General features: G+C 58.0%; 2 protein-coding genes across 5 annotated transcripts in view; one reads left to right on the top strand and one right to left on the bottom strand.

The window, feature by feature from the left end:
- Positions 1 to 21,541, top strand: part of STUM (stum, mechanosensory transduction mediator homolog) — a 71,698-nt gene that overhangs the window by 48,111 nt on the left and 2,046 nt on the right. For 2 of the 3 annotated variants that reach the window (XR_007122942.1, XR_007122941.1), the window contains 2 exons: positions 141 to 1,598; positions 6,517 to 6,530. Coding sequence is in view for 1 of the 3 variants with exons in the window: in XM_047703833.1 (XP_047559789.1) it covers positions 141 to 175 (35 nt within the window). In the remaining 2 variants the exon portion in view is untranslated. Of the gene's footprint in view, positions 1 to 140; positions 1,606 to 6,516; positions 6,531 to 21,541 lie in introns of those variants that run through there. The other variant, XM_047703833.1, reaches the window with a different exon arrangement.
- The window catches only part of ITPKB (inositol-trisphosphate 3-kinase B), an 87,057-nt gene continuing 82,357 nt past the window's right edge, over positions 16,842 to 21,541 (bottom strand). The window contains exons 8-9 of one of the 2 annotated variants that reach the window (XM_047703832.1): positions 19,782 to 20,017; positions 17,083 to 17,095 (exon numbers count right to left, since the gene is read on the bottom strand). In XM_047703832.1, the coding sequence (XP_047559788.1) occupies positions 19,802 to 20,017 (216 nt within the window). In that variant the 3' untranslated portion in view covers positions 17,083 to 17,095; positions 19,782 to 19,801. Of the gene's footprint in view, positions 20,018 to 21,541 lie in introns of both variants that reach the window. The other variant, XM_047703831.1, reaches the window with a different exon arrangement.

Here is a 21,541-nt window from a genome sequence, read left to right as displayed (position 1 = left end):
GGTGGACCCTGAGTATAGCAGCCATTCACACTTTAGTGTGAATAACATTTCATGACCATATTGCAGTTGACAGGCACCTCCTGGAGAAATCCTGTAGGAAGTGCGCATCTCATTGTCTCTCCTCTTCTTCTTCCACACAGGCTACAAGGAGCAGGGCATCCCACAGCAGCTGTGAGTCGAAGGCACTGCCAAGAATTCCAGGGTGGTCCCATGAGGGCTGCGCCAGGCTGCAGCGGGCACTGGGACCTCACTTGCTCTTCTGCCATCTCCCGGGGTTGGAGTGGAAGAGGGGGATTTAAAAAAACATTATTTATTTTGAAAACGCATCTGCTGTTCTTGGCAGGCTGCGAGGCTGCCAGCCCCTCCCCCTGCTCCAGAAAGACGCAGGCCCCCAGAGCATCTCAGGTGGGTGGAGGGTGGGGAGTGGGGGGCGGGATCAAGGACAGCGAGGCTGGGATGCTCGGCTTGCCCCTGCCCTGCACGTCTCCCTGCCCCCTGCCAGGGTGCCCCAGAGCTGCCAGGCAGGGGCAGGGTTTAGTGGACCCTTCCTCTGGGTCCCCAGCCCCCATCTGAGTGTTTGGTCTCCCTGGGGCCGTGCCAGGGCAGGAGTGAGCCAGGGCAGGAGTGAGCACTCAGTCCAGTGTGGAAAGGTCTGCTGTGCCCACCGCCATCCCAGGGCTGCCTGGGGATGGGTCCCCAAAAGTCTCTCCTGGCCCTGCGCTTCCTTACTGAAGCCTACCGTTCACCCACCCCTGCTCCTCGCCACTGAAATCTCTGGGCCTGGGTGTGTTTTGACCTTTGTTTCCCTAGACGGCGGCTGGCGACTCCATCCCTGGGCAAAACGGCTTGCCAAGTGTGCAGACGCAGGCTCCCCAGTGCAGGTGTGGGCGAGCACAGGCCTGCTGAGCCTTCACATTATACAGAATACCACGCCTGGTCCATAGTCCTCCTAAAATCCTTGGGGCTGGATGGGTCTCCGAGTTCAGAAAACGTGTATCTGAGATGGAGTAAGACCCATTTACCATGCGTTTCCTAACACCCCTGCAGTCCGGGGCACCTCCCGACTGCCAAGCGCATGACTGATTTTGCAGAGAACCCTGTGAAAAGTCAGACTAATTGGGATTAATAAAAACCATGAATAGCCTCAGCTTGCTTGGTTCAGGTCAGATCTTGGCCTAAATAAGTTATGGAAGAAAACTTAGCATTCGAGAGCTTTTGGGGGATTTAGAATTGAAAAAAAAATTGTCTGGGGTGGCGGACTTGTTTCTGAAAATCCCTTTTGCAGGGCCTGGGACTCCTGCTGGGGTCACGCGGGGATTCCTCCCTTTGCAAAGGGGTCGTGGGGGCCTTCACAGCGCCTGCCTGCGTGGTTGTTGGGGAGTTGGACCCTGGTGGGGGAGGGACTCACGGGAGGTGTTGGGGCCACTGCAGGTTGGGGATTGCTCTGAAGTGAAGAGAGAGGCAAAGTCACGATGGATGTCTACACGTCTGTTTTCATTTGCTTCCTAACATGGGAATGGTGAAACTGGGGGACTGGCCCAAAGCTGTTTACAGAACCCCTTAGACTCCGGGGGAGTCTGGCCTTTTCCTGTCGCTGGGTGGGTGTGCTTGGGGAGCCTGCCCCAGAGCTGCAGGCAGGGGCAGGGTTTAGTGGACCCTTCCTCTGGGTCCCCGCTGGACAGGCCTCCTTGCTCCCTAAGCCCACTCACCTCCCCCGCTGGGCTTTCTGATTCTCGTCCTGCCAGGGACGTGGGCCTTGGGCTCCCTGTGGGTTGGGTAGCTCTGGGCCACTGTGGAGACCCAAATCCCCTGCCCGGAGCTCGGCTGCACTCTCTGAACAGCTGGCTGTGTCTTTCTTCCTGCCCCTCTTCCCTCTGGACCCCAGCCAGGCCTCTGCTGCCGCTGCTGCTTCTTTTGTGCTTGGAATCCTGTGTGTTTTCAAGGCGTGGGACCAGCTTTGGTTTCATCCAGAAAGCCAGAGCCTTTTAGAGTGTGAAGATGGCATCCCCTGCCCGGTAGACAGCAGGTGGCTGCTGGTGGCCCCCAGGAGGCTGTGTCAGTGTGGGAGCCTCCCCTGTAACCAGGTCGGAGGAGCAGCACCCTGCTGCCTTCAGCCCCCACATGCTTGAAGGGACCACAGGGAGGGACCATGGGCCTCGGGCGCAGCCCCCACGGTGGAAGCAAGGATCTTGCATTCCTTGCTTGGGTGGCTGCTGAGGGGGACAGAAGAGAGAGCAATTTATGGGGCGTGCTTAGTGGTGATCCAGACCCGGGTGGGGGTTTCTTGAGTGAACCCCGGTGTGGGATGGGTAATACAGGGGTTTGTGGGCTTGGAAGGACAGCTCCCTTCGGCTGCCAGCTGCTTCCGAACTCGAGGGGATGTCAGCCTCTGGAGGAAGCCCTTCCCGTGGAGCTGATGTGTGTGAGGATGGGGGCACCCCGGTCCTCTGAACCCCCAGTCTGTGAGAACAGCTGCGCGGGAGAGCGGCTCGAGACAGCAGCTCTCTACATGAGACTGTGGCCTTGGTGTCACCAGCTGAGATGAGGGACAGGGGAGGTGAGGAAGGGTCCTGTAGAAGGGTGCCTTCCCTCTGCCACCCCCGAACCACGTGTCAGCCCCGATGACAAGGACAGCCTCTAGGTGTTGGGCCCTTGCCAGGCTCGTTGTGGCTCCTTGGACCGCCTATGACCCTTACCAACAATCCTGGCAGGGGGGACGTGAGTATGCAGAAGTTCCAGAGGGCAGAGCAGAGGCGTTGGGAGAACAAGGCCCCGAACACGCAGCTCATGGCCTGTGGCAAAGCCTTGCTGCAGAGGGGATGGGATCTCTGGGCCAGAGGGGCCTCTGGATGGCCTTGCCACGCGGAAGGAGCAGGTGACAGGAAAAGCCTCCTCAGCAAGGACTGGACGGCTCCACCACACACTGTCCTGGGCAGTCTGCCAACCCACAGCCCAGAGCAGGAGTGGGAGCGGGCAGAGGATTGCTCCCAGCCCTCTGACCCCCCACGTCCCAGAGGCTTGGCGGGGACTTCAGCCTTGTGCAGACGCCACGAGGACCGAGGAGCAGTGGGGAGCACACGAACTCAAGAGGGTCGAGGAAGCCACGCAGTCCGAATTTCCCCAGGAAGGACAGGGACCTCAGGAAAACCGAACACTGAGCCCCGAGGCCCCAGAGGACGCCTTCCAGAGTCCTGAGGTGCTGGAGGAGGAAGCCCGGGATCCACAGAGGTGGTCCTTCTGCACCAGCCCAGCTTTTTAAACCACCCCCCAAATCTACTATGTTTTCTTTAGTGAACCCCATCCCTGTGCAGATGGGGGCGAGTTTGCGAAGGACACTTGGGGGGTGGGATGGGGCCAGCATGGGGCGGGTCCGATGTGGGGCCCCATCCTGCCCCCAGCCCAGAGGCCTTCATGAGCTGGAAGGTTTTCTGCGGTGGTGATGCCGGTTGCCTGGGCCTATGGAATTGGCTTAGGGATGACTGACCTTGATGTGTCCCCTGGTGGATGGCGCAGGCCCTTGTTGGCTCCTGTGGTTGGTTGGTTTGGGAGGCTTTCAACAGAGGGACTGGAGGCGGATGGGCACCCTCAGAGGTTCCCCAGCCGCGTTGACTGTCCCCAGAGACTGGGACCTTGCAGGGGCGGGGGTGCTGTGTGAGCTGCTCTCCATGAACCCGTCTGAGGCTGAACGGAGCCAGGGCTCCTTCTACTCAGGGGTCCCCCAGGCTGGCGCCAGGTAGCTCTTGCAGGCGGGGCCCTGTGTTCCTTTGTGTGTGCAGCAAGCACTCAGCGGGCCTGCTGGGGCCTGAGGGGGGCTTCCAGGGGGCAGCTCCAGGGCCGCCTCACCTGCCCTTCCCGCCACACAAGTGTGGAACAGCAAGGTGAGCGGAGGCAGGAGGCCGGGCTTTGGGAGGGGAGGCTGGGGGCTGCCTGAGCCGGGGGTGCTGGTTGGGGTCCCGCGATTCTCACCTGTTGGGCTCTGAGAACTTTCGAACGTCCGCGGGACACGAAGGCATGCAAGCACGGCACGACTTGCCAATCTGCCCTAATCTAATCCCTGTGCTGATGGGGAGCCCCACGCCCCAAACACTAGGGCGAATTCCAGCTCAGTGCTTTCTCTCCTCCCGTTTTGTGCCTCAGCGGGACCATCTGTACGCCAGGCAGCCAATGCCAGTCCCGTTTCTGTCAGAGCAGAGGCCTTGGAGGATGGCCCCAGGGCCCCGCAGAGGCAGAGGTTGAGGCCACGGGCCCCATGGACTGGGAAATGGCCACACGGGAGCCGGGACTCTTCCTAGTGACAGACACTGCACTCTCTCCCCTCCTGATTGTGTCGCACAGGCAGGCGGATGACAGGGCCATCTTTGCAGGTGTCCTGAGTTTCCAGTACAAGTTGTATCTCTGGACTTAATCCCCAGTTCTGTCCCTGCCTGCCTGGATTTGCCAGCATGCCAGCCACCCCCAGGCCAGGCCACTGGCACCCTAGGCAGGCAGAAGCACAGACATATGCATACTCCCTTACACATGTGTATGTACTCCCCTCCGCCCCCCGCCAATGCATGTTCACAGCCCTTCCAGCTGCTGGGTGAGGGCAGGACTCAAGTTTGGGACCTTGACATCCACAGAGAGTTCCCTCACACTGCCCAGGAGCCGTCCCTCCAGCGTGGGTCCTGGCAGGTGGCACTTGTCCTCATCACCCAACACAGGGCCCAGAAGCACACAGTTCCCTTGATCCCGAAGGGCCCCTGTGCCTGGAGCCCTTCCTCCCAAGGTCCATGGCTCCACACCCTCAGGCACCAAATCCGGCTGGCCTTCGTGGGAGGAACGACATGGGTCTCCCAGAGAGGAGGGGACCATGATCCCTTTCTGGGCTCCTCTGTGGCTGCAGATAGTCCTCCCCACCGTCCCCCCCGCCCCCCCGCCCTGGCCTCAGGATGTGAAGCAGTGAGGAGAGACAGGCAAGGTCATACCCACCCCACTTTCTGGGTGAGCATCTGGCTAGTATCCCAACCAGGGAGCTGTCGGCAGTGGCCATAAGTGACCAGGGCGTGCCATGGGAACACTTGTCTGGCCCTTTGCACGGGCTAAGGTAAACGTGCCATTGTAAATGGTGCCAAATTTTTGAAAACAAAGTACATTAAAAAAAAAAAACACTGATTCTGTGCATATTAGCTGAATTTATATTTGGATGAGTGTTGTGCTGTGATTTATAGTTTTCAATACGTGAGTGACTTTGGGTTTCTCTCCCTCCTGTTGAAAGAATCGCTATCCATTTCTCTTGTTCTCTGCCAAGATCCTCCCCCAAACCTCCCAGGGCTTCCTCATTTTACCTCTGTCCAGACCCATGGGGGTCACCCCCCACCCCCAGCCGCTGCCCCTGGGATCCTCGCCGGCCAAGGGGTTCTTCAGCCCATCCCAGTGACTGGAGCCTCCATTGGTTATACAAGAGGAAGAAATTCTCCAGCTGGGGACCTAGAGAAGCTTCCAGACTTGCAGTCTGGGGCCTAGGCCAGTCTGTGGCTTGGCCTTCCCCGCACCCTCAGAACCCAGCCCCCACGAGTGCCCCCTCCCGACTGCCACTGGCCAGGTCCTCACAGCCCCTGGAGGCGCAGGGCAGGGTCCCGACCTCCCCGGCGCCCCACCAGCTTCAGAAGTCCCAGCTCAAGCCCCGTGGTCATCCGTGTAATGGGAAACAGCGTGCATGACCGTCTAAACCTGTGTGTACATATCTCCGTGTACATGTTTATATTCTGATTATAAATATACAAAGCATGGCATCTCTTTGGCATTCCAAGTTTGTGTTTTTTTAAATCCTGGAAATACGGCTTTAGGAACTTTTCCTTTCCCTCTTTTCTATGTAATAAACATTCATGTGACCTTTCTGGTGGCTTCTCAAAGCCCCCCGTGTGCTCTTTTTTCCAGGTGGTTGGACCTTGACTTACGTCCTCTCTCTGTGACATCTGCTTGTACAGTGGTCTCAGCACGAAGAATGTCCTTCCCCGGGGTCTCCTGGGGACCCCCATGTTCGGCGATCATATCCCTCTGCAGGTGGGAATCTGCCCCCTCAGGCATCAGGGCCCCCCCCTCCCGGGTTTACCAGGAATGCGGGGCAGAGTCTCCCCTCCAGCTCCACCGTGGACCAGCTGGGAGGGAAGCAGGTGGAAGCGTTAGGACTCTGTTAGGAGGACTTGCAAGGAGCAGATTGGCTGTAACTGGCGGACCTCAAGGGAGTTGGGAGGGAGGTGCGGGGCTCAGTCCTCGGCCCGGCTGGCATTTGCTAACGGGCCGGGACCCGCAGAGTTTGTGGAATCCGTGGATGAAGACAGTGGCTAGATCAGATGAGCACGGGGGAGCTGAGAGCTCCTGACAGGAGGCGGTAATCCAACCAGATGAAATCTGTGAGCCGAGGAGACAGCCTCCCTGGGCCGTCCTCACGCCCGCAAGTCAGGGGTGCACTACGCCACGTTCTAGAAGCCTCAGTCTGCAGAGAGGTGTACCCCAGGGGGCCCTTTCTTGATCCAGAGACTCAGATCATGGTGGGAACGCTGTCTGACAAGGAATGCTTTCCGCAGGCTGTGTGGCCGCAGAAGTGCCCCTTCCGGGGGTGGGGGGACGTTGGGCATCTACTCCCCAGAACCCCAGGCTCAGGGACAGGCTCAGACCTGCCTGTCTCCTCCTGCGGGGGAGGTGCCTGGAGGGCCGCAGTTGGGTCCATGGACTGGTCATGGTCTTCAGAGAAGACCCTCCAGCCGGGTCGCTAAAGGCTTCTCACATAGTGACAGAAGCCAGGAGTTACTGAGGAGAAGAGGGGAGCCCCAGAGAAAGAGGAGACAGCGTGAGGGCCGCTCGTGTGAAAGGGGTGTGGGTTCACGGCTCGGGGCGGCTGGATAGCCTGGGCCCAGGGCCCCTCGAGACAGACCTGCAGGCCTGGCTGGCCCTGGAGAGGGGGAGGGCCTCCTCATCCCACCCTGGGTTCAGGCCCCCAGAAGCTGGCTCTGTGGGGAGTTACCGGACCAGCAGGAGCCTGCAGCTGTCTTTCCCGTCAGAGCTGTGGGGATTTTCATGTCAGGCAAAGAAACTTTCAAAACTGGGAGTGTCATTGGTGGAGGAAATAAGCCCTTCGAGAGCATTTGGATGCTGTCCACATCTCCTGAGGTTCTGGGTCAGGAAGGGGAGCCCAGAGGGCAGGGGCTGGGGGTCTTGCCTCTACTCTTGGCTTCTGGGGAACCTCAAAACATATCCGGGATCTTTCAAAGAAGCTGAGGTGGGATGAATGGATTTTATCACCAAGAAACCCGTGTCACTGCTTTGAGCATTGGGGGTCCCCAGGATCTGCACCTGCTCTCACCCCCCCCATTCAAATCCTGGCTGAGCTCAAGAATAGCACCCCTGGGGTACCCTCTCACCCCGGGGGAGAGACAGACTGCTCTCGCTTGCTCTACCCTCCATCCCTCTGCTTTGCTGGGGGGATGCTGCCTGTGGCTCGACTCACCCCATCCCAGCCCAGCCAGTAGCTCATCCCGCTCACCGAGTGAGCCTGCGAAGATGGAGAGCTTTCCTGAGACCTTGGGGATTGTCCTCTTCGGTCCTGGGGCTGTAGTTTATAATCCTGAAGGCATCCCTTGCCACGGTTCCTGCCTCTTGGAGACGCCAGACAAGATACCAGCGTGCGGAGATGCAGAGAAGGTCTCAGTCCTGCCTCCCGGAGGCCAGTCTTCACCTTGCCCCTCCCACCACCCGCCCTCTGTGCTCCCCGCCCTCCTGCCTCCTGTGCTCCTCCCTTCCTATCCACAAACTGGTTCAAAGAGAACTGCTCTCGCTAATAGCAAAAAGCCCTAAAGCTATCTTTGCTCCAGAGAGTCTCCTCTGACCCTCTGTCTTCGATGACACAGTCCCGGCTTTTGCACATGACAAACACACCCACATGGGCACGCACCAGACCTGGGCACGCGTGCACTTGCTATCCACAGGTGACCAGCGAGGGACTGGGCCCTTAGACATTGCCAGCTTTCCTCCCCAGTCCCGGCCTCCCACCTTCCCTCTCCACCTGCCCCCTCCTGTAATGGGGCACAGTATTTAAAGAAAAAATTGTAGGGGCACCCGGCTTGGTTGGTGGCTCTTCATCTCCAGGTTGTGAGTTTGGGCCCTGCGATGACTTAAAAATAAACAAAACTAAAAAAAAAAAAATTATATACTTGCACAACAGTGCAAATTAAAACTTTTTTTTTCCATATAAAGAGTTCCAGAACAGGTTAGCACACATGTAGAAATCCTTTCTCCTCCCATCACCCTGATGGCAGGCGTGGATGCCCGAGGAACATGCAGGGACAGCCAGGACCCCTGCAGCACGCTGGGAGTTGCTCTTTGGTTAGAACATTAGAAAGTCCCAGGACCGAGACCGAGCGTCCACTCTGAGCCCATGCCAAAACCAAACTCTGAGGTTGGCATCGCAAAGCCCTGGGGGGCATTTTTCCACCATTCTGGCCCCTTGGTGGTGTCCTGCTATCCAGCCCTGCTGGGCTGCCCACCAAGCAAGGACCAGGCCCTAAGTCTCTTCGCAGAGGGAACCGGGGTTCTCAGACATGAAGTGCTCCCCCAGACGGTGCCAGGTCCTAGAATAGCTTTATATCTCTTGTGCCACCTGGCCCCGCTCCAGGCACACTTCGCCGCACAGGAAAGGTGGAATTAGGAGCGGTCAGTTGCCAAATGAACACACCTGCCCCCTTCTCCCGAAAATGGAAACTATTTTCTGCAGAGTCCTCTCTGTACCTACTATAGAAACAGGATTTGTTTCCATTGGCTTCTTGCCCGTCCGAAGTGTTGGTTACTTAGCCATGCAAATAAGCATGAGCTAACACGCCTATGGGCTCAAAGAATTTTAGGTCTCAGAGAAGCCAGCCAGACAGAAAGAGAGCAAACATTTGGAAGAAGATGAACAGCCAAGCCTCAGGAAAGGTGGTGGAATTGGAGGCTCGACAGGATTTCCAAAACATCTCGCAATTTCAGTGAAAGCATTTCACGTATGAGCTTTGCCCTGGCTTCCTTGTGAGACCCCAGGGGCATCCTTCAATGGGGCCCCGTAGGGCCCCAGGTCATTTGGGGGCAGGGCTGGCAGCCACAACTGAGCTGCACCTTGCAGAAATGGGGAGAGCTGTGTGCCGGTCCTCATTGATGCTGTGGCTCGGGGTCACCAAACTGCAAAGATTTCCCAGGGCCTGGAGCTGTGGGAATTGGGGTGGCTTGTGCTGTGGAGGGGGCCACCCCAAGCGTGCGGTCAGAGTCCATCTCAGACTCTTTCTCCAGCTGACAGGAGTCTGGATTGGAGACTCCTGTACCGGTGGAGAAGGGGACACCCTCCAGCCCAAGACTCGCCTCCCCAGATTGCTTTCAGATTCACTCCTTGCCAATGATGCGCCCTCTATCCTCCTCCAGACCCAGGTGGTCCCCTGGATTTTGCAGAATTCGATTCGGTGAACTTGAGCTAGTAAATATATCTTTTCCACCACAATAGCTATATATATTCATTAAAACATTTTGGAAGATTAAAAAAAGTTGTTGAAATAAAAGTGTATTTGTTGGCTGAAAATTACTTTCTAAATGGACGGCAGCTCTTCTGACGAACTACAAAATCTCAGGAGCATGGCGCCCTCTACCGTCTACCTTTTCTGTGAAATCCTCCACCATCTTCCAGGTAAATGGTCACAAATTTCCGTGAAAGTCCCCCAAGACCGGGGCTCCCCAACTTCTCCCCACAGTCCTCTGCAGGATGTGAAGAACTCTCAGAGACACGTTGCCTGGGCCATGCCCTACTTTACAGCCACTTGTACTTGTTAGTCCCTGCGGATCTCGCCAGAACTCAGGACAGAGGATAAGACAGGGGTGTGGGAAGTGCTCTCTGTCCCCCTCAGGACAATCAGCCTGTCTGCCATCCACCTCCCCTTCTCTTCTGCTCAGGAAACACCTGTGGCCCTTTCCACCACCACTCAGGAGGCCTGGCTTCCAGACGTGTCCTATTCTGATGGAGGAATCCCAGCGTACACATTTTGGTTGTCAAGGAGTGTGTGTGTGTGTGTGTGTGTGTGTGTGTTTGTGTGTGTGTGTGTGTAGGGGTGCAGCATGGAGGGTCAGCACCCTGCACGCTGGGGATGAGGAAAGGGGCCTGCGAGCTGGCTGAGCAGGAGTGTGGGAGGATATGGGGAGAACACTGGAGTGGCTGGACCCCACTCCTTCCTTACACATGCACAGAGTTCTGATCCGAAAGCATGCCGGTGGAGAATAGTTTGAAGACACAGAAAACGATAACTAAGAGAGAAAGGAAAACGGCTCGCAGGACTCTGAAGTTGACTCTGTCACTGAATGGGGTACTGTGAGCACTGTCCCACTTGGGCTCCTGGGGACTCACTCTGGGACTCCAGGCTGCCCATCCGTCCTCCCCCAACCTTCCCGTGGGGCTGTCCCCTCTAGCCGGCTGGCAGTTGGGAGCTAATCTCTCCTGCCCCAGCCCCCGCCCCAGCCTACAGCGGCTCAGACTGGGTGTCCCCTGGTGTCCCCCCCCCATACAGCCATAGCCAGCACAGAGGGGTACCCACAAACCCCTTCACACCCTTGCAGCCCACGGCCTGACCTTGTGCTCCTCTGGCCAAGCCTCCTCACTGAGTCTCACCCTCCCCCAGGCTGTTGGCTGCCAGGGGGTTCCCCCCACATGCCCCCTACTCGTGCCCTGCTGGGAGAGCCTTTGAGGACAGCTGCATGCCCCACCCTGGCACCCTGGTCTGTGGGGGGGCCCTGTCCACCCCTCCAGCCTCACATCCACAGGGACCCCACACGGAGCCTCCTCTGACCACCTGCAGCGATGGCAGACCCTGCATCCTACTAGTGCCTGCAGCATGTGATTCCCTCTACCCCTCAGCCCTTCTGGATAATTCTGGATAAACTGACCTTGGGGGACACCTCCTCTGCAAAGCCTCTCTGAAGGGTCCTCGTCCCTCTTGGGGGTCAGGTGCCCTGCCCTGTGCTGCCACCCCCAACGTGACCCTCTTCCCAGTGCTGGGCACAAGCCCACTCACTGGTCCACCCACACCAGCCTCACACTGGGGCTCTGATCCCGACTCTGGTTCCGCCAGCAGCATGACCTTGCTCCTGTCTCTGAATTTACACCACACAGGTAATGGCACCAACCATATGCACACCCGCCAGTGGTGAGGGTTGGGAGGTATGGTGTGTGCGCTGGCTGTCGGGGACTCCGATGTCATTGCCAAGGCCACTGTGTCCCTGCAGGACCGAGACACCACAGTCTGGGGGTAGCCAGGAAGGTGAGGGAAATTCTGGGGGATGTTCTGGGGGCATTTCTGGGGGGCCTGGACAAGGCCGCAGAGTGACCTGTCCCGTGAATGAACTCCTGCCCCTCTTCCTTTCCTCCGGGAGGGCTGTCCTGCTCAAGGCTGTCCAGAAGGGGGCCCTTTCCCCCACAGCCGTGCAGCCGCCTCTGTGGGCGGCAGGCCTGACTTCCCTCCAGCACGTGTGCTCAGAAAGCATGACTAAAATTGGGCACTTGTTTTCCATTGAAGTAAAACAGGGTTGCTGCCGACAGCAAATTGTCCCAGTGAGATACTGTTTGCCCATGATTTGCAGAAACTATTTTTAAAATAACCCAAATACGTGTCGCCACATTGAAAACCACAGAGCTGAGTGATGCACTCCCCCACCCCCACAGCCCCAAACTGCTCTTTACTCATTCACAAGTTTGGAAGGTTCCGGATGGAAGGTGGAGCTGGAAACAGTCTGCCATGTTAGTGCACAACAGGAGCGGGGGCTGCCTTGTGTCCCGTCCCCCCCTCCCCACCGCCACCCCATCGTGCAGTGGGACTGTGTCTGGAGCAGAGCTGGCCACGTGAGGGTATAGTGGAGCACCCTGCTCAGACGGGTGGGGGCCCCTGCATGAGCTGGCCGTGGCAGAGCTCGCCCTTGGCCTTGGGCAATCAGTAGGAAGCCTGGAATGGGCCCTCCCCAGAAACCAACCTGCCAGACCTTGAGCTTGGACATCCAGCTTCCAGAACTGTGAGAAAATAAATTTGTGCTGGGGGAAGCGCTTCCCATCTCATGTTTTTACTGTCAGTATTATATCAGACTAGTTTTTTTCTTGTTGAAAAAAACCCAGAACTGCAAGCCTTCACATCCAGCTGAGGTGTGAAATCTCTCTTCTTGCTGGATTTTCTGCTCCCGCCTCCCTGCTCGGGCCCATCTGTGCCTGGCACGCAAACGACCAGGGGCTGGCCTCGGCCGTGGTGGCAAAGAGAGAAAGGACATGCACATGTGTCTTGGTGTCTGTGAGAACAGGATGCAGCTTCTGTCTTTCACTGGAAGGGCGTGTGAGCTGGCCTGCAAACTGGCAGTCCGTGGGGGGTGTCAGGGGACAATAATGACTCTGTATGTCTGTGTACAAGGGTCTCTGGGGGAAGGGAGGCTGCGGGGGGGTCGTGCTCGCTTACAGGGTCACCTGGAGTCTAGAATAGACAGTGCTTCCCAGAGAGCTCCTGAGCCAGGCCGTCATACCCCCAGCTCAAATCCTCTCAGGCTGGTGGAATTCCGGGTCCTGCCTGTTGTGGGGGCCAGAGCCAGAGCCTGGGCTCTGCAGCTCAGCCCTCACCCCCCTGAGGGCCATGCTTGGGACCAACATGGACTGGGCCTTGTCAGGTTTCTAGTCACCAGGACCCATGGCTTGACCACAGGCCACTCCCAAAATCCTGCGATGCAGCCGTGTGCCTGCACCTACCCTGCTGCTCGGTGGGGAGACTCAGTTGCATGGGGTCGTGGAAAAGGCTTGAGTCGGTCGCTTACCAGCTGTGTGTTCTTAAATAAGTTCCTCACCCTCTCTGTGTCTCTGTTTTCTCATGTACAAATGGGGTTAAAGCAGCTTCAGAGTTCTTATAAAAATTGCACTAACAGTCATGAATCCCTTAGCATGGTGCCAGGTAGGGAGTCATTCTTTCCATGGCTGTGGTTGGCGTGAGGTAGGGATTGGAGGACTTTCCCATAAAAGGGCAGACAGTGAGTATTTCAGGCTTTGCGTCCACGGAATGCCTCGGGCACCTACTCAGCTCTGATGTTGTGGTGTGAAAGCAGCTGTAGACAGTACATAAAAAAGTGCATGGCTATTTCCAATAAAGATTTATTTACAAAAATAGGTGGGCCGTAGTTCTAAGGTGATGCCTTTCAGAAGTCTGGATCGTTAAGGGAGGGGGAAAAAGGGGACAGCTGCCAGGCTAGCCTCTGATGACAGAGACGCCCTTGCAGGGAGGGGGTTGGGGAGCGTTCCCCTACCGGGAAGGGCTGTGACAAATCAAGCATTCTTTTTCTTTTTTTTTTTTTCTTTAAGATTTTATTTATTTATTTGACAGAGAGAGAGAGAGAGAGAGAGAGCACAAGCAGGCAGAGTGGCAGGCAGAGGGAGAGGGAGAAGCAGGCTCCCCACCAAGCAAGGAGCCTGATGCGGGACTTGATCCCAGGAGCCCGGGATCATGACCTGGGCCGAACAAAGCTGCTTGACTGACTGAGCCACCCGGGTGTCCTAAACCAAGCATTCTTAAGTCAGGCCTGCCCACCACTTGGGGATCTATCCAGTGGCTGGTGGGGGAAGGGAGTGTCCAGGAGTCCCTGAATTCCTATATAACTTTGTGTGTATGCTTATGGGCATTTTTCTGGGAAAAGGGTTCATTGCTTCCTTTAAATTACCTGAGGCATATCATATCTGTGATCCCCAAAGGTGAGAAACACCGTGTTAAGCCAAGCGACCCCCCCAGACTTCAGTGAAGAACCTCAGTGACCTTGGGGCCCTGCCACAGCTCAGAGGCAGGCTTGGGTCTCCTGGCTCCCCTCACCCACCCCAGCAGGTTTCCCACCAACTACCGGTTTTCAAGCTGGTTCTGGGAGGCTTTCTTGGGGGTCCCTGGCCTGAAGACAGCCCAGGCACGCCCCTGCCAACCCTGGGCAGACCCGCAGGGAGCTTCCTTATTTCCAGTTTCTCTTTCCTCCCCAGACTTCGCAGGTTGATGAGACCCCAACTTCCTGTCCAACTGGGTAAGGGGGTGAGATCATCAATCAGGGAAGTGCAAGGGACAGAATGGAGGACTGGCCAGCGGGGGCAGGATGGGCACTGCCCTCTGGTGTTTACTGGAAAAGCCTGGTCAACCTTGGTTCCCAGAGCACCCCAGACCAGAGGAGCCCAGCAAAGGCCTGTGTTGTTCCCATGGTCAGAGCCTCGGCTGCTGCCCTCACCATCACCAAGCTGACCCACACGGGCACCTGAGTAGCAGTGCCGCCCACCTGAGATGAGGTCCTGTGGACAGGGTAGCCAGTGGGAGGCAGAGCTGGGGGCACTGGGAGAGTGGCTTACGCTTGCTGACTCTGCCCCTTGCTTTGTCCCAACCTTGTTCCACACACCACCCTCCACCCCCCACCATGCTGGGCCCCTTGGGATCGCTCTCCCTGATAAAAGCCAGCTTTTACCTGGTTTCTAGGGAACCCAGGTTGAGCTGGTTGGTGCCAGAGGAGACGTGGAAAAGCAACAGGGTGACTGGCCATCAGGTTTCCTAGGGCTCGGGATGGTTCTAGCACAACTGCTCACCGTAGACAGTAGAACCTTGGAGTGGGAGTTGGAAGTTGGCTTGCCTGTGGCTCTGAATGCAATGGGGCCCCATTGCTGATGGAAGTAAGAGGGTGGTATCCCCATACCCGCGGCTCTCCTCTGACATTAATGGGAATGAGGTGCCGGGGGAGGGGAGGTGTGGGCAGGCCTTTGGTCCCTGTGGCATCTTGTCTATGACTCAGTTCTGGAAGGGACTGTACTTCCCACTACAGCTGCAAGGGGCAGTCTTCTCGGGTCTGTGCAGATGCTGCTGTCCAAAATGCCACCGGAGATGCCACCAGGGCCCTCTGCTTACGGAGTCCATGAAATAAGAGTTTTGACCCAAGTCCCCTTCCCAGAGAGCCCAGTAGGTCCACAGAGCCACCTATGGTTGGTGCCCTGGTTCCCAGGAACATCACTGGGCTGGGTTTACCTAATGGGGCACAGACCTTCGATCCTCACCAGAGGAGAACAGACTCACACTTTCCAGGAACCCTGGTGAGAACCACCACAACAAGAGGGAGAGGAGCCCCACCCCCTCCCCTGCCCTGCTGGAGTGCCTTGTCCCCCCACCCCCACCCCAGACTACTGGGGGACCCGTGGGCAGCAGACCCTGAGCTCTCTCTGGGCCAGCAGGCAGCCTGGCCAGGGGAGTTTGTCCGAAGCAGGCAGAAAGACCCAAGACCCCATTAAGTGAGCGAGGACAACTCTTTCCCCCCACAGTGGATGTCCATGTGCCTTGGCAGTGCCCAGGCTCCCCTCCACCCCTCCGCCACAGCCTGGGGTCCTTTTTCTAGGGCTGGACCTCTGGGGGATGTGGGGTCTGCTCCAGGTTGGCAGGAGGAGGGGGGCAGAAGCTGAGAGGGCCCAGATGCCCCTGGTCCCACTGATGACTGTGCTGGAGGAGACCAGGCTGCTAAGTCCTGGCTCAGGAAGAGTGGCAGGCCTGGGACACAGGTGTGCGGGGTTTCACATTGGAGGGGCTGGGGTGGGGGGGGCGATCACCAAGCCCTGGGGAGGGTGCCGCAGAGGACAGAGCTGAGAGTAGAAGGGGGGACTGACGCTCACGCCTTCCAGCAAGCATTTGCGGGGTGCTCTGCTGACCAGTCAGGGCAATGAAAAGGTCTAGATTAAGACCCAGAGAAGGGAGGGCCGCAGGGGGCGCAAACCCAGGGGCCAGGGACCCCACGCCAGCCAACCGTGAGTCTTTCCGCAGAAGGAAGGGCATCCACGCATCTGACCGCCGTGGTCACCGACAGTGCTCAAGGTCCCCGTCAGCAGACATTGGCTAAGTACTTGTCTTGGGCCCGGCGAGACGCTGAAGAAATACCAGTCCCCAGGGGTAAGCCCCCATCTTCAGGGTGACATCCCTCTGGTGTGGACACAGTCTAAATCCTGCAGGCGGCTGCAAACATCAGAGAAGGTGAGGGTGGGACCATTGCTGTGGGAGATGGTGGCTGGGGTGTCTCACTCTTGCCCGGGGCCCTCACCCCTCTCCAAGGGGCCAACATTGGAGCCAAGACTGTACTTTCTGTTCAGGTTCTCCAGGAAGCAACCTTGGAGGAGAGGCGTATTTCCTACTGCTTTCTGAGAGCAAGCAGCCCTTGCAATGAGAAGTGACAGGGTAGGCCAGGGAGGGCCAAGCCCCGTGCTGAGAGCCTGGGACCCAGGCAGGGCAAAGACAGGACAGGCTCTCTGCCTGAGAATGCTCGCCAAGCAGGAGCAAGAGAGAATTGGGTCTGCAACCAGGCAAAGTCTGGATCCAAATCTCTGCTCCCCATTTATTGTCCAGGTCCCTTGTTTGGCCTCAGTTTCCCCCTCTGTAAAACAGACTGCAGAGCAATGTTGGTGGAGGTGAACTGGGATCAAAGGGGACCACAGAGGTGAGCAGCCAGCTCCCCACCTTGCACAGAGCTCGTCTCCGCGTGCAATGGCCTCCCCGTGGTCCCCTGGGCTGTGGGGTGGGAGACGATCCCTTCTTGTGGTCATTGTGTCCTGAATGACTAACTACGCAGAGGTTTTGTGGACAAGGCTGAAAAGACTGGATCTGAAGCCTGTTTTAAATCGTTTGCAGATCGAAATGTTACCCAATCTGAGCCCCATTCCTGGGGGGATTCTTGGGGCCCCAGCACGATCTTCCAGTTTCCAAAGAGCGCAGTCCCCCACCCACCCCGATGTGCTTCTCCAAGGCTCTGGGCGGAAAGGACCGCAAGGAGGCCAGTACTGTGGTGTCTCGGGCCTTTATTCAGGAAGGTACAGAGCGACGCGGTCTGTTCGACAGGCACTGCGCAGGTGGGTGGTTTGTAACAGTTTTCTCCAAGGTGTCACGGAGAAAGGGTGCAGAGGGAAGGAGAACCCTCTGGGGAGTCGTCTCCTCTAGGAGAAAGGCACTGGGGGTGGGCAGGGAACCCCTGGCCTCTCCCCAAACCGGCGGCCTGGGTTCTCTACACATGGGGGAGGTGTAGGGGACGGGGTGGACTGGATGCGGGCAAACTCAAAGCTAGATACAGCGAACAGGGGAAAGAGTCCATGGGCGGGGGGGTGGGGGGGGCAGTGCTGTGTCCGGGCTCTTTCCACCGAGTGGGAAAAGTTCAGGAAGAAGGCACAGCTTTAAAGGACACACAGAATCCAGCCTCCCAGTCTTAGTGTTTTGTGCAATTAAAAAAACCGGAAAAAATAAATATAACTTAAAAACTTCTTACACGACACTAAAGGCAAGAGAAACCTTCCGCGAACACGTGAAGCATGCTGCTCTCCGAGAACCTCCCCGGGGCACCGCGAGGACCGGGCAGGACGGCCGCTCCTGCACCTGTGCGCATGCGCACGCGCCTCGCTCGCCCCGCCCTCCCAGCACCTGCGCGGCCAGAATCCGAGGTGTCCCTGTGCGGACCAGGGCTGGGCAGGGAAGGTTTCCGGGAAATTCCACTCAGGATCCATCTACTCCTTTAGGACAAGGAGGAGGCAGGGAAGGGGGCACGCCAGTTGGAGAGAAGAGGTGCGGGAGAGGAGAGCTATTTAGTACATACAGAACCCCAAGCCCTAAGGAAGAGAATAACACCGCAAAGATACCACTTTCGCTGATAGAACGTGCCCCAAAGCAACCTGTAGCCGACTTATCAGCAGTGCAGACCTCCTCTGATAAACACGTCCCTTGTATTTCAGCACATCGTTCGCAAACAATTGGTGCCTGTTTAAAGTGCTTGGAAATTTTGTTCTCTTAAGTAGCTCAAGCTGGTCCCCTGCACTTCCTGTTCAGAGCATTCATTTGCTTTAGCAAACTTTCTACATAGATCGAGGGAGGGCGACTTCTGGCCAGCCCACAGTGCTGGGATCTGGAATCTGGAGGTCTGAAAGGACGATGTCCCTCCCTCAGCAGACTGCCAAGGCACAGACCACCAGGCCCCTTCTGAGCCACAGGTGACTCCAGCTCCAGAGGGAGGCCCAGAGCTGGCTGTGGTGCTCCTGCCTTCAGAGGGTCACATGCTGTCACGAGACCTCTTGCACTCAGCTGGGGTGTGTGTGTGTGTGACCTTTAGCATACCCCACATGGGAGCTCACCACTGTTTTCAACAAAAGCCAGGAAGTTTAAAAGGGATTTCCTTTAAAAAAAAAAATCTGTACTTAAACATCCTCCTGCGACCTGCCCTCCGCCCCCACCAACCGTCACTCACCCAGCACGAAAAGGGGAAATGCTGGTGTCCTAGGGGGAGATCGGAGGTCCCTCCAGAGACCCTGGGGTGACAGGCGGCAGCCCAGGAAACTTCTGGACTGGTCCCTCTGGAGGAACTGACCCCAGCACCTGCTGCCTGTCAAGAGCTCAATTCTGGGCCCTCCTGTATCTCCATGGGCGAAGGAGGGCATCTGGGGAGCGCAGCTCTGCGTGGCCAGAGAGCTGATAGTTTTGTTCTTACAAAGTCAGGCCAATTTTACATTCTTCTCCATAAGAGAGACGTAACTTGCTTGAAAGTTAAAACACAGTTTAGGGGCTCCTCAGTCATGTTCGAGCAACCTGGAGACTCCAGGGAGAGATACCACCCCGTCTCCCATCCCCTATGCTGGGGGTTGCCCGCACCACACTTGGGAAATGTAGGTCTAACCCTTTAGGCACTAAGCGTTACTTTAGTGGGGAGAGGAGGCCAGTAAGCCAGGAAACTGCTTCCTCCCTGCCCAGCACTGCCCCAGAGCCTACCTGAACTTTCTGGGGGCCTGATCTCATGAAAGAAGCCCAGGGAGATGGTGAGGGTGTTTATGTGAAGGGATGTACAGGGAGTATGCTCTGTAGGTTCTGTCTTCTCCCTCCGGGGCTGGTTGTGTCCCAGCCCACCCCACCCAGGACCCCTGACCTTGCTACTGCAAGGCAGGGAGCTGGAGGCACAAGTGGCTCTGGGGGGCTAGGGGACATCCCTGGAAGCTCAGGTGTGTGGAGTATCCTCTGAACTCAGAGGATGAGAATCATATGGAAGAATACAGCTCCTTCCTGCCCCCTCCTGCGAAGGCCTGGGTCAGAGAACATCTCCTGACTCCCAGGTCTGGCCCAAAGCTGGAGGATTTCAATACCAGATGGGTGGGGTGCCTATAGAAGGCCAACACCATCTGTGCGCGCCCCTGGGCTGTTAATGGCCGACACGCAGTTCCCAGTGGCTTGGTGCCCCAAGACCAGCAGCCTGCAGCCAGGCACCTGCCCAAGCCCAGATTCTTACAACGCCCCCCCATCCCTGCCCCCAGCAGGGGGAGGATGGCACACACACTGGTTGAGCTTGGCAGTGGCACTGACCGCATTAGCCACCAGGGGGCAGCAGGCCCCCGCAGGTGACCCATCCAGAGGCTGCACCTGGCTCCTGGGTTAGTGACCCACCAGTGAGTGCCACCTGAGTCTGCTTCCAGACCTCAACCCACCAGAGCTGCCCTCCAGGCCGCCGAGCCCGGGCCTGGGCATTCCTCTTCTGTTGGGAGATCCTACGCACAGACAGATGTAGAAACCTCAGCTCCAAGCCCTTCATGAGGAAAGTGACCAGAAAAATCTCTCATCTGCTCTTGGAACTCTCCATCTCGTCTCTACAAAGTGTCTTGTAGTGCAGTTCGGGAGGGTCGGCTCTGGGGCTCACACCCTGATAGACGCAAAGGGAAATGAAAGGAGAAAGGAAGCGGAGGAGTAGGAAGGGACGATGCGGGTGGTGTGGGGCCTCAGGCGAGTGGATTGTCCTGGCACATTTCCGTCAGGATGTCGATGAGGTTGTTCAGGCCCGAGAGGTAGCCATCCTCCCGGTTCCCCTCTTGCCAAGGCACGTTGTGCTGCAGGGTCTGGCCCTCGGGCAGGGGCGTGGTTTTCCCGAAGTCGATCATCCACACCTTGGCCTGCTCCTTCTGGTCATGGATGAAGAGAAGCGAACTGCCGATGACCTGGGGGGAGAGGGCAGCGAATGGGGAGCTGGGGAGGGCAGCGCTGGAGCCCCCAGAGCTCGCCCCCTGCAGCCAGAATGCTGAGGAGCCCAGAGCTCGAAGCCCCATCCCACCCGGCAGAGCCCACCCAGGGTGGCGGAGCAGGGGTCAAAGGACGCCAGCCACCAGGACAGCCACCACCTTCCGTGTGGGCGGTGTCAGGGAGGACCTCTGGGGTGCAGACCCTCGCCCCCACCATTCAGACCACCGCTAAAGCTTGGGGTCTCACCCTGCAATTCCTACCTCCCGATGGACCCGCCCAGTGCACACACAGCCCCCCAGGAGGGTGGCAGGGAGGCCCAGACCACCCCCATTCCAGTAGCACGACCCAGGCAAAGCCTGAGCAGAGAGGCCCAGCAGGGCCTCTGGGGCTGGTCTTTGCTATGGCCCCGCTCCGACAACTGTGGGCACCAAGGAGCCCTACCCTGCCCCCCACCCCTGCCACTCCCCCGCCCCCGCTCTGGGCCAGGTCAGAGCAATTGCATAGAGTGAGGCACTTTCCCAAATACAAATCCATCCCCTACACCCTCCCCCAGGTCACCGTGTGGGGCCGAAGGAAATAAGAGAGTCTGGGGAGAGGGTGCGGGGTCCTTATAGCTCCCAGGACCCGGGCGGTGTGGCCCACGCACAGCCCGTGCCCTCTGGAGCACGCAAGCAGGCTGAGGGGAAGGGAGGCTCCAGTGGGGCCGCACAAAGACCTTTTACAGAGCTGGGGATCCAGAGGCCCTGGGAGGGGCAGAGGGCTTGCACACCCTGGGCCTCAGTGTGGAGGAGGGGAGGAAAGGGCAACCTGGGGATGGCTAGGCCAGGGGCAGCTGCTCAGGGCAGAGCCCACCCTGTCTGCCCTCTGGGCACCCCAGTCCCTCCTCACGGGCAGTCCTACCCAGGCACCTGCCAGAGCCACCACGTGGGACAGGTGCACCCTGACTGAAGGACAAGTTAGCAATAAAATCGCAGGGAAAGCTGGGCTGTGTGCTTGGAAGCAGGGCCAGCTGTGTCACCTGCACCAAGATGCTGCTGTGAGGCCTGGCAGGGCCTGCCCACCCCCCACCCCCCGCCCCCTGGGGAAGCTCCCACTGCCCGGGGTCCTGGGACCACCCATTTTCTGTTCCACCTGCTGCCCCCACTGCCCTCTCTGTTTTTCCGGGCTCAGGCTTAGGCTCAGGCTCAGGCTCAAGCTGAGGCTCCCTCTGTACAAGACCTTGAGAGGAGCTGCTTTTGGAAGGAGCTGCAAGGCTGTGGGGAGCGTGGGGTGCCTGCTTTGCCACGGCAGTAACCGTTTCTGGGGAGCGGCGTGCACAGGCGTGTGCATGTGGACATGTGTGTGTGCACAATCCAGGGGCCGGAGGCCTGGGATCTCTGACCCCACGGTCCTGCAGACCCCCCCAGGGAACCCTGTCTCTGGTGTCTGGGTTCCCTGGCTGCTGCCCCCGCAGACACACAGATGTGGAAGCAGTAACAGGTGGAAAGTTCCAGCCGGGCTCC

The sequence above is a fragment of the Lutra lutra genome, chromosome 15 (assembly GCF_902655055.1).
Source record: "Lutra lutra chromosome 15, mLutLut1.2, whole genome shotgun sequence".
In the NCBI taxonomy this organism is placed as follows: Eukaryota; Metazoa; Chordata; class Mammalia; order Carnivora; family Mustelidae; genus Lutra; species Lutra lutra.
The sequence above is the reverse complement of the archived record's forward strand: the minus strand, read 5'-3'. Positions and strand labels throughout refer to the sequence as shown.